Here is a 12,197-nt window from a genome sequence, read left to right as displayed (position 1 = left end):
AAAGGGTGGTGGAAGCAGATTCAATAGCAACTTTCAAAAAGGAATTAGATAAATACTTGAAGGGGAAACATTTGCAGGGCTATGAGGAAAGAGCAGGGGTGTGGGACTAATTGGATAGCTCATCCAAAGAGCTGACACAGGCACGATAGGCCAAATAGCCTCCTTCTGTGCTGTTTCATTATATGATTCTATGATTGTATATTACGAATGCTTCAGACACTTGTGACCAAAGTTAAATGTTTTCATTGATGGAACAATCACCACCTCATTTTGGATTAATTGGAAACCTACTGCTAAAAGCTACTAGAATTGAGCAAGAAAGTACAGAATAAGAAAAGGCTACACAGCCCACTCCATACACTGATGATGAGGTGGTGATTTTAAAAGGTCTTCAGAATATAGCAGGAGTCTTCCCCCAGAGGACAAGGCTCCAGCCATCTGTTCAAATTAAATTTAAGAGAAGCAGAGGAACTCTTTCAGAGAGCTGGCACAGGAACGACGGGCCAAATGGCCTCCTTCTCTGCTGTAAAGTTCTATAAGGTGGGGAGGGATGGAGAAGCAGCATACAAGAGATTCCACTCCTTGAACCCTGTCCCCCATTATTGACCCAGGTGGGGTCTTCTGTCTCCCCGCCACCCTCCCCACCCCGAATGCCATTTGAACAGATGGCTGAAACCTTGTCCCATGTGGAGAAGATTCCTGCTAGTAAAAAGATTCAATAGGGTCGATACAGAGAAACTATTTCCTCTGGTGGGGAAATCCAGAACAAGGGACCACAATCTTAAAATTAGAGCTTGGTCATTTAGGAGTGAAATCAAGAAGTTCCTTTTCACACAAAGAGTAGTGGGAATGTGGAATTCTCTCCTCAAAAAGTCTGTGGATTCTGGGTCAATTGAAATTTTCAAAACTGAGTTCGATAGATTTTTGTGAGGTAAGGGTATCAGGGAATATGGAACCAAGGCAGGTAAATGGAGATGAGGTACAGATCAAACATGATCTAATTGAATGGCGGAACAGGCTCGAAGGGCTGAATGGCAACTATGTACCTTACCATGGCGTTGACACCAAAAAAAGATGACAGCCACACTGCTAGGAGGACTTTTGCACATTTTGATCTGGGGCTTACTGATAATACTTTGTGCAGTAGAAGGACACATTCACTGCTGGCTGTAGGGGACACCATCGTCATGGGGCTATTAAAAAATAATAACTCCTTTGACACACCAACACTGCACAATATCCCATACTTATCTCTTTATTCTGTGTCAGATGCTGCACTCATTTCAAGCAACACATGTACATTTAAGCGGTATGTTTTGCAAAAACAAGATTTGCTTTGAAAAGTACTTAAGCGATAGTTAGCCAAAAACAAAGAGATTCTTGCAAACTACCACTACAATTATGAAGAAATTAAGCATTTAATATAATTGCCTGAATAAGGGAAGGATATCATTGAACCACCAAGCTTGTTCAATTGCACAAGAGTGCATTGCTCTAGTACCAGAATTGTGACCCGGCCTTTGACTATCTACCTTAGATAAGGTAGATAGTCAAAATCTTTTCCCAAAGGTAGGGGCGTCTATAACAAGGGGGCATAGATTTAAGGTGAGAGGGGAGAGATACAAAAGGGTCCAGAGGGGCAATTTTTTCACTCAAAGGGTGGTGAGTGTCTGGAACGAGCTGCCAGAGGCAGTAGTAGAGGCGGGTACAATTTTATCTTTTAAAAAGCATTTGGACAGTTACATGGGTAAGATGGGTATAGAGGGATATGGGCCAAGTGCAGGCAATTGGGACTAGCTTAGTGGTATAAACTGGGCGACATGGACATGTTGGGCCGAAGGGCCTGTTTCCGTGTTGTAAACTTCTATGATTCTATAATGTTCAGTTGGGCCCAGCTACACCGCACAGACATGGACTGAAGGCTCCTCTGTTGAACAACTGGGCAAACAATGCTACATGTCCGTTGCCATAGACGCGGCAGTGGGACATGTTCCTCGGAGCTAGAGTTGGAAACACAAGAGCATCAAACACCAACACCGTCAAAAGAGAATTCCAGACGTTGCTGCTTTTCCAACATTTCCAAGGAACAGGTGACAACGCTGTCTTCTTCAAGCTCAACGCGCAGGCATACAGGTTCAAGCATACTGTGAAAGAGGTCGAACCTCTCCATTGTGGTCTTTGGTGAGAATGTGCGGGTTATTTGACCTCCAGCTGATGCTTTCTGTCCATAACGTTGAGGACATCATCCAAAATAGAAGGTCCCAGATCCAGTTGAAGGGATAGGAGAGAGCCAGTGAGGTTGAGGAGGGAATCCTCTGATGTATTGGTTGTTCTTGTCACTCCATATTGTGCAGGACAGAGAGTGGAATCATCTTCCACGTTTTTACAGCCAACAAAGTTATGTGAGTGATTGAGGCTGTGTTCGCCGTTTTGTAATATCGTTGGAAACTTTTTCACCCCTCTCCCTTCTGCACTGATCTTCCCGCTCTCCCTTTGCTCACCTTTGTTTGGAAAGTGGTGTTCAGCGGCTGGGTGGAGCCGAGGGGGTTTGGGAGGGGCCGAGAAATCCCGCTTTGAGACGAAGGTTACGGCGGTCAGTCGAGGCAGGTTGAGGGCTTGAGAGCCGCCGATGCTGGGAAGCGAGATGGCATTTTTCAGCACCGGCGAGGGGGTCTCGGAGAAAGTAGGGTTTGGGGTGCTGTTCGCCCGTAGAAACTCACTGTGCCCTCCATACTGGCCAAACTTTGCCTTGCCCTGATTCCCAGGCAAGAGGTCGTACTTCCCTTGAAGGAACGAAATGTCTCCAAACACGTCGTGTTCGCCTCCTTTGCCAATGTGAATGGTGTGTCGGAAGTCTCCAAGAGGAGGGCTGATCATATCAGGGGACAGAATGTCCCTCAGCTTAAACTTCTTGCCTTTCTTGCTGCTTGTTGTTTTCAGGTAAATCGGTGTCTTGGCCGGCATCCCTCAGGCAGTCTCAGCAAAATGTCCAAAACCATTCAATTCTCGCAGCGAGGACAAATGACAAACCTTTCAAGTGAAAAGGCTTCAAGTTCCGTCTCTTTTTTTCCCCCTCCCCAAATTATTATTTTTTTTTGGTTTTGAAAAAAAAAATCAAATCACATCGTCGACTCCCGAAACCCTTTGCAGCTTTTAACAAGAATCTTTTTGTTGTACAGCGACAGGTAAAGGAGACAACCCGGAGGGTAGGCAGCCCTACAGAGAGTGATGTGCATCCGAGCCCGTCCTTATCGGGGAAGTGACTCAAAACCTGGGTCGGTACCACTCGAGAAACACGAGGTGATCTGTGTAAGGAAACGAGACCAGGTTATCAGCATCTGAATCTTGGGTTTTACCTAACAACCTGCGATGCAGCTATATGGATCAATCTCAGGCAGGTGGAGCAATCTTCCCTAATAAGAGATAGCCAACCCTTCCCTTCTCCATTCACCATTCCCACGAGTGCATTGGCTATGGCGGTTGAGAGTTATTCACTCACTAAGGTTTGCTGAGACCTGCTCACTCGCCCAGTTTATTGTCTGCACTCAGTTTTTAAAAACTCGTTTCCTGTTAAGCTGTGTGCTGCTGGACAGCTGTAATGCGAAGGGGGACAATACGCCTGAATGACTCACCACAGCAGCAGGTAGTGAGTGATGACTTATGGCACAATTCACCTCTCTCCGCACAAGATTGTTGGAGCTGTTAGCACAGCTGCAACCTTTCCATGCCGTTTGAAAGGGAGCCGGGGGTCCATAACATCATCACAAACAGCCACGGAGTTGCCTGCCATGATAGCTGAGCAGTAAACCAGACCAGGGATATCTCAGGGTTCATCCCTGGTCTGGGCTGTTAGCTGATCTCAGTAACGGCAGTGATAGTGGCACTACAATTGCCCTCGGTAAGCCCAGGCTTTGGAGTGGCTTAAAAAAATCAATCAGACACAGATCCTGTTCCTATTTGTTACCCAGTGATTAATACTGTAGTGTGTGTGTGAGAGAGAAATAGTGAAAGTGAGAATGATAATTTGCTGCTAACCCAGTCCCTCTTCTGGCTGTCAAACTGACATTCATTATTGCAATATTAGTTTCAATGGCAAGGGAGTCTGGGATAATGTTCCCTTGCAATAATATCTCTCACATTCTCACTGCAAGGCAACAATATTTAACATGAGGCACAAAATGCTAGAATGGAGACTTGGATGTCTATTGGGATGGAAGAATACTGAATCGGAGATAGATCAGGGTTGTAAGAGATGGTCTTGGATGCAGAGCAGGAAGTAGCATAAGAAACATGAAGGGGTGGGCGAGGTCCATCAGAAGCACAAAGGGAAGTGCAAGGGCATCAGTATCCTGAGAAGTTGCATGAGAAGCAATAGAGGCTCAAAGTTAGGAGGAGCAGAAGCAAGAGGAGAAAGAGAGGTCGAAGGCAGAAATGTAAGGAAGGGAGAATCAGTGACACGGAGCAAGCAATATGAGAAAATTAAAATGAGTTAATGCTATTTTCTATTATTATTCACATCCTCAGGGTGTCCCAAAGTGCTTTACACCCAGTGAATTACATTTGAAGTGTAGGCATTGTTGGTTTATAGGCAAACGTGACAGCCAATTCACGCACGGCAAAGTCCCACAAACATCAATGAGATAAATGACCAGTTGATGTTTTGAACTCATTTCTGTTTCTACTTTTGAAACCTGGTGTCAGCATCAACCACACCCAATACAGTCACAGCATGGCCTATAGCAAAGCTCCCTGTATTAACCAGGTGTCACCTTGTCTCAGCTGGTAGTACTCTCAGAGGTGAGGGCTCAAGCTGTACTCAACGATTCTGAGTTCTGGTGCTCCCAGTGGGGAGTGGCACTGGCCACGACAGCATCTTGGGAAATCATGGGCGGTACTGAGGAGATGCTGCATTATCAGAGATGCTGCTCATTGGATGAGCCGTTAAACTGAGGCCCTGTTTGGTTGTTCCAGTGGTTAAACTGGACGTTAAAGATCCTAATGGCACTATTCCCGGCCAACAATCCTCCCTCATCCAAAATCATCAAAAACAGATCAACTGGTCATTCATCTCATTCATAGAATCGATAGCACAATCAGGCCATTTGGCCCAGATGATCCATGGCAGTCTTTATACTTCATATGAGCCTCCTCCCACTCTAATTACCTCTACCCACCTCCCCTTCCATCCTGAGTGGTGAGTGTCTGGAACGAGCTGCCAGTGGCAGTAGTAGAGGCGGGTACAATTTTGTCTTTTAAAAAGCATTTGGACAGTTACATGGGTAAGATGGGTACAGAGGGATATGGGCCAAGTGCAGGCAATTGGGACTAGCTTAGTGGTATTAATTGGGCGACATGGACATGTTGGGCCGAAGGGCCTGTTTCCATGTTGTAAACTTCTATGATTCTATGATTCCACCCACCCTGCCCTCATATCCCTCTATTCCCTTCTTTCTCATGGAGGTATCAAGCCTCCCCGTAAATGTACCTATGCCATTTGTTTCAATCATTCCACGTGGCAGCAAGTTCCACATTCTCACCACTCCCTGAGTAAATCCCTGGGAATTAAATATGCCAGGGTATTTAACAATCAGGAAGGACAGGCAGGAAGGAAGGGGAGGTGGGGTGGCTATGTTAATAAAGGAAGGAATCACTGTAATACAGAGAAATGATATTGGGACAAAGGATCAGGATAATGAAACAGTTTGGGTAGAGATAAGGAATAATAAGGGGAAGAAACACTAGTGGGCGTAGTATATAGGCCTCCTAATAGTTGCAACTCTGCTGGAAGAAGTATTAATCAGCAAATAGTCGGGGCATGTAATAAGGGAACAGCTATAATTATGGGGGATTTTAACTATCATATTAACTGGACAAATCAAATTGGGCAGGGCAGCCTTGAGGAAGAGTTTATTGAGTGTATTAGGGATGGATTTATTGAGCAGTATGTAATTGATCCTACAAGGGGGCAGGCAACCTTGGACCTGGTCCTGTGTAATGAGCCAGGATTAATTAATAATGTCCTAGTTAAGGATCTCCTTGGAATGAGTGACCATAACATGGTTACATTCCATATCCAATTAGAGGGTGAGAAGGTTGGTTCTCAAACAAGCGTACTGAGCTTGAATAAAGGAGACTATGATGGTATGAGAGCGGAATTGATTAAAGTGGAATGGGAAAATAGATTAAAGGGTAAGACTGTACATGAGCAGTGGTGTTCATTTAAGGAGTTATTTTACAACTTTCAAAAAATATATATTCCACTGAGGAAAAAAGGGTGTAAAAGAAATGACAGCCATCCGTGGCTCAGTAAAGAAATTAAGGATAGTATCCGACTAAAAACAAGGACATATAAGGTAGCCAAACTTAGTGGGAGGATAGAAGATTGGGAATTCTTCAAAAGACAGCAAAAAGTAACTAAAGGATTGATTAAGAAAGGGAAGATAGATTATGAAAATAAATTAGCAAAAAATATAAAAACAGATAGCAAGAGTTTCTACAGTTATATAAAAAGAAAAAGGGTGGCTAAGACAAACATAGGTCCCTTAGAGGATGAGACCGGGATATTAATGGTGGGAAACATGGAGATGGCAAAAATGCTGAACAAATATTTTGTTTCAGTCTTTACGGTAGAGGACACTAAGAATATCCCAACACTGGACAAACAGGGGGCTCTAGGGGGGGAGGAGCTAAATACAATTAAAATCATTAAGGAATTGGTACTCAGTAAATTAATGGGACTCCAGGCGGATAAATCCCCTGGACCTGATGGCTTACATCCTAGGGTCTTGAGTGAAGTGGCAGTAGGGATTGTGGATGCTTTGGTAATAATTTTCCAAAATTCTCTGGACTCGGCAAAGGTCCCGGCAGATTGGAAAACTGCTAATGTAACACCCTTATTTAAAAAGGGTCGTAGGCAGAAGGCTGGAAATTATAGACCAGTTAGCTTAACATCTGTGGTGGGTAAAATTTTGGAGTCTATTATTAAGGAGACAGTAGCGGAACATTTGGATAAACATAATTTAATAGGACAAAGTCAGCATGGCTTTACGAAGGGGAAGTCATGTCTGACAAATTTGCTTGAGTTCTTTGAGGACATAACGTACAGGGTGGATAAAGGGGAACCAGTGGACGTAGTGTATTTAGACTTCCAGAAGGCATTCAACAAGGTGCCACATAAAAGATTATTGCTCAAGATAAAGAATCACTGGATTGGGGGTAATATTCTGGCATGGGTGGAGGATTGGTTATCTAACAGGAAGCAGAGAGTTGGGATAAATGGTTCATTCTCGGACTGGCAACCAGTAGCAAGTGGTGTTCCGCAGGGGTCAGTGCTGGGTCCCCAACTCTTTACAATCTATATTAACGATTTGGAGGAGGGGACCGAGTGTAACATATCAAAGTTTGCAGATGATACAAAGATGGGAGGGAAAGTAGAGAGTGAGGAGGACATAAAAAACCTACAAGGGGATATAGACAGGCTGGGTGAGTGGGCAGAGATTTGGCAGATGCAATCCAAATTGGAAAATGTGAGGTTATGCACTTTGGCAGGAAAAATCAGAGAGCAAGTTATTATCTTAATGGCGAGAAACTGGAAAGTACTGCAGTACAAAGGGATCTGGGGGTCCTAGTGCAAGAAAATCAAAAAGTTAGTATGCAGGTGCAGCAGGTGATCAAGAAGGCCAATGGAATGTTGGCTTTTATTGCTAGGGGGATAGAATATAAAAACAGGGAGGTATTGCTGCAGTTATATAAGGTATTGGTGAGACCGCACCTGGAATACTGCATACAGTTTTGGTGTCCATACTTAAGAAAAGACATACTTGCTCTCGAGGCAGTACAAAGAAGGTTCACTCGGTTAATCCTGGGGATGAGGGGGCGGACATATGAGGAGAGGTTGAGTAGATTGGGACTCTACTCATTGGAGTTCAGAAGAATGAGAGGCGATCTTATTGAAACATATAAGATTGTGAAGGAGCTTGATCGGGTGGATGCGGTAAGGATGTTCCCAAGGATGGGTGAAACTAGAACTAGGGGCATAATCTTTGAATAAGGGGCTGCTCCTTCAAAACTGAGATGAGGAGAAACTTCTTCACTCAGAGGGTGGTAGGTCTGTGGAATTTGCTGCCCCAGGAAGCTGTGGAAGCTACATCATTAAATAAATTTAAAACAGAAATAGACAGTTTCCTAGAAGTAAAGGGAATTAGGGGTTACAGGGAGCGGGCAGGAAATTAGACATGAATTTAGATTTGAGGTTAGGATCAGATCAGCCATGATCTTATTGAATGGCGGAGCAGGCTCGAGAGGCCGATTGGCCTCCTCCTGCTCCCATTTCTTATGTTCTTATGTCCTTATGTAAAGAAATGCCTCCTAAACTATTTATTTGATCAGTTATAATCATGGCCTCTTTTTCTGGACTCATCCACAAGTGGAAACAGTTTCTGCACATCCACCCTATCAAACCCCTTCATAATTTTAAAGACCTCTATCTGGTCTCCTCTTAGTCTTCTCTTTTCCAGAAGAAAGAGCCATAGCTTGCTCAATCTTTCCTGATAATTGCATCCTCTCAAATCTGGTGACATCCTTGTAAGTTTTTTCTCCAGTGCTTCAATATCCTTTTTGTCATATGGAGACCAGAAATGCACACAGTACTCCACGTGTAGGCTAATCAAGATTCAATACAAATTCATCATTACCTTTCTGCTTTTGTATTTTTATCCTCTCGTAATGAACCCAATACTTTGTTTACACTCTGTATGAACTTATCAACTTGTGTTGCTAATTTTAGTGATCTATGTATCATATTCCCAGATCTTGTTTCTCCTCTACCCCATTTAGTTTCTTAGCTTCCAAGGAATAAGTGGCTTCCTTATTCCTCCTACCAAAATGAACCACCGCCCACTTCACTACATTCATTTTCATTTGCCATTTATCCGCTCATCCTGCAACCCAAGTATGTACCTTATCCCTGGCAGTCTTATGTTAATTATGTGTTTGACCACCTGACGATGGCTATGTGTGTCTAATTCTCTGGGTGTCTAATTCACTGGCAGTCTAATGGTGAGTTTGTATGTAATCCTTGGCAGACTAGTTTGGAGTATGTGTCTAATTCCTGGTGGTCTTGTCATGGTTATGTGTCTGGCTCCCTGGCAGTCTTGCGGTAGATAAGTGTTTTGCTCCTTGGCAGTTTTGCAGTGGGTATGTGTGCATCTGGCATTCTTGTGGTGTGTTAAGTGCCTAATCCCTGGCAATCATAGAACCATGGAAGCTTACAGTACAGAAGAAGGCCATTTGGTCCATTGTGGGTTCTTTGCAAGAGCAGTCTAATTCCACGGCCCTGCTTTCTCCCTATAGCCTTGAACCTTTTGCTTCAAATAGGTGTGCAACGCCTTCTTGTTTTGTATTATGTGCATGTGTCTGATTCCCTAGAGGTATACTTGAGGTTATCCCAACTCACAGACCTTGATAGTTCAGATTTTGGACCATCTCAGAGAGTCAGTACCCCGGTGAGCAGAGTTCTGGTCTCTGAATACTGGGTTGACATTCAGCAGTGTGCTCGTGTCTGATGGGAGTACAGTGACAAACCCCCTATTGCATCTAGCTGGTTCTCCTGGTAGGGGGTTGTGAGTCAGGCTAATGACCTGGCCACCTAAAAAGGGCCTTTGTTACGGAAACAACCCACAGCACGACTTGCTGGATGTAAATGCAGTGGAGGAAATGGGTTGCCTCCCGAGCTGCTTGGCACGGAAGAGAAAGAGGAAGGAAGAGTCAGTAAGCACTTGTATATTTCTGCTCCTTGATGGTGGTGCTCAAGCAGAAACCCATGACCTCTGAGTGCCACACTCCCCTTTATAACTGTCTCTGTGCACCACCAGGTCCCCACTGAAGGGCCAATTGAAAGAGGCTCTTCTATCTGAACTTCCAACCTCCACTATCAGGCCCCACGAAAAGTTGGGTCCCGGGTGAAGTCTGAGGTGCAGACTATCCCACCAGCAACAGCAAGTTCTGAATATAATAGTGCTTGAAGAGAGGGAGAGAAAGGTGGTGTTACAGTATTGCAGTGTATGAATAGATGGTCGTAATGAACAAGCTCAGGGGTGAGAAGAGGGCATTAGTCAACTACAACTGATGAGTGATAATAAAATGATACACAAGAAGGTTCACAACCATTTCAATCTCTTGTTCACAGTTCTGTTTTCCTTTTCTCTTTCTACTGAATGTACAACCACAGAACTTAATAATCATGTGAAAGTTCACTGTAAGATTAAAAGACACAGACAAGAAACAGCTATTCAACCCATCAAAGCTTGTCCCGTTGGTAACCCAACTGTATGTTAACTCTCCCTAAATCTACATCTCTGCTACTGCACCTGTGAGACATGTATCCCTCTTTGTGTAAAGAAGTCCCTTCTGATAGGTACTTTACATTTACTACATAAACAAATGAGACCAAATTTAAACAAGGCACATAGGAACAGGAGTAGGCCATTCGGCCCCTCGAGCCTGTTCCATGGCTGATCATGGCTCCCTTTTGATTGTCCAACCTCCAGTAATTCATTATTCCTGATCAGTTCAACTGTATCACTACAGACCTCCAGTTATTCAAATCTGGTTAGGACTAATTGTCCTCAGAATGGGGCAGGTACTTAGATGACATTAGCAGAAGCCCCGTCTCCAATGCAAAATTAAAAGATAAAAACCAGCTTCACATCAAAGGTTACATTATTACGTTACCATGGTTATAACAGCAGCTGAATTTCAGCCTCTATATTCTATGTTTCAACGTTATGCAAAGAAACTGTCTTCACAGAAATATTGTTTTCTTTCAATCCTTCCTTTCACAGGCATTGCCCAGCCCGTTCTGTAACAGTGTGTTTAAAAGGTTAATCTAATTGAGTCATTTCTTCTCATCGGTTCCTGCGCAGTAGCTAAAACATATTTGAAACGTTAAAAACAAGACCTTTTTTTTGCATATGCTTGAAACAGATAGAAGTTTTTTTTTGTCTTTTGCAGTATTATTGCCATCTATTTAATCCAGACAAACTCTGTCTGAAGGCAAAAGGCACCGCATAGATTTGGTTACTGACACTTTAGAACTGCCATAAATATTAGTCGAGAGAAAGGGTTAGTGATATGGTTTTTGGGGCAGCGAAAGGTAGGAGCCTGGTTTATATCCTGCTATATCTCACACAGATCTCTCGCTAACTAGAAAGGAACGAGTTGCACATCCTATTCAAGAGGGAGGAGGGAGAAAGAAAAAGACTTACAGGTTTCCCCAGAGCTTTGGCGAAATGATGCTAAATCTCTGCCTTTATCTTGCCGTACCGTCCATGGGTGAGAGAGGCTTCTGGTTTCCCCCTTTGCTGAGTTTGCAAGTATTCGAAAATAAAACTCGCCGGAGCAACTTGTTGCAGCGTGTGTCTCCTGAAGTTAGCTGTGTGCTCAGGATGTGTGAGTAGAGCTGAAGAGGCAACTTCAGTGGCAGCTGGCCAGATGTTGTGGCCACGTTTGACTCCTGACCGGCACACACTGTCCACCTGTGCCTGTCTGTCACATCCACATCAGTTGGGAAGAGGCTTCCCTATTGCTGTGCGATCTTCACTCGTACGGACCAGCTGGGGAGGGGAGAGGAGGAGGTGGTGGGTTTGGAAACAGTCCTTCTGGGCTCATAAGCCTGCAAGTGTCTATCCAAAGGAGACAGATTTTGGGGAGAGCAACGTGTACCTTTTCGCCTCAACTTCTGCAGCTTGAAGGAAGACCGTTAAACGATATATAAAAAAATAAAAGAGAAGCTGGTGCAATGAGCAGTCCTGCCCCTGGGCATAAAACAAGACACATCACAGGCTCTGCTGTACAGTGGGATGGGAGTATTAGCTGGGGGCGGCACTGAAATCCTGGAGATCTGGATCGCATAGCTGGAGAAGTTAACAATTAACAGTTTAAACAACTCAAAAACCGAACTCAGAATGTAACCGGAATCAGCTTTAAAAAGTTTTTGAAACTAAAACCAGCGTGTAATCAGAATAAACTCAGGGTGACTACATTATCTAATCAAGTCAGCTGAAAGCAAATGTCCGGTTCACGATCCAGTCCGAGTTTTCGAAACGACTTGAGATTCCAACTCCTCTCCAGTGTTTACATAGCCAAGAATATATTTGTACTGTGTTAATGTACGGGGCTAATAGAGGAGTAACTGCACT

The 12,197-nt window shown here is 44.0% G+C and overlaps 1 protein-coding gene across 1 annotated transcript; it reads right to left on the bottom strand.

Annotated features, from left to right (window-relative positions):
• Positions 1 to 1,227: 1,227 nt before the first annotated feature.
• cdc42ep3 (CDC42 effector protein (Rho GTPase binding) 3) lies at positions 1,228 to 11,854 on the bottom strand. Its single transcript, XM_067985128.1, has 2 exons — positions 11,265 to 11,854; positions 1,228 to 3,305 (listed from the first exon to the last, which is right to left on the bottom strand). The coding sequence occupies exon 2, from the start codon at positions 2,962 to 2,964 to the stop codon at positions 2,197 to 2,199; it is 768 nt and encodes a 255-aa protein (XP_067841229.1). The 5' UTR covers positions 2,965 to 3,305; positions 11,265 to 11,854; the 3' UTR covers positions 1,228 to 2,196.
• Between the last annotated feature and the right edge of the window lie 343 nt (positions 11,855 to 12,197).

This window comes from Heptranchias perlo, chromosome 5, assembly GCF_035084215.1.
Source record: "Heptranchias perlo isolate sHepPer1 chromosome 5, sHepPer1.hap1, whole genome shotgun sequence".
Taxonomy (NCBI): domain Eukaryota; kingdom Metazoa; phylum Chordata; class Chondrichthyes; order Hexanchiformes; family Hexanchidae; genus Heptranchias; species Heptranchias perlo.
The sequence above is the reverse complement of the archived record's forward strand: the minus strand, read 5'-3'. Positions and strand labels throughout refer to the sequence as shown.

Excerpts from the sequence above, each read along its gene's own strand:
- cdc42ep3 (XM_067985128.1), bottom strand. The coding sequence starts at position 2,964 with ATGCCGGCCAAGACACCGATTTACCTGAAAACAACAAGCAGCAAGAAA.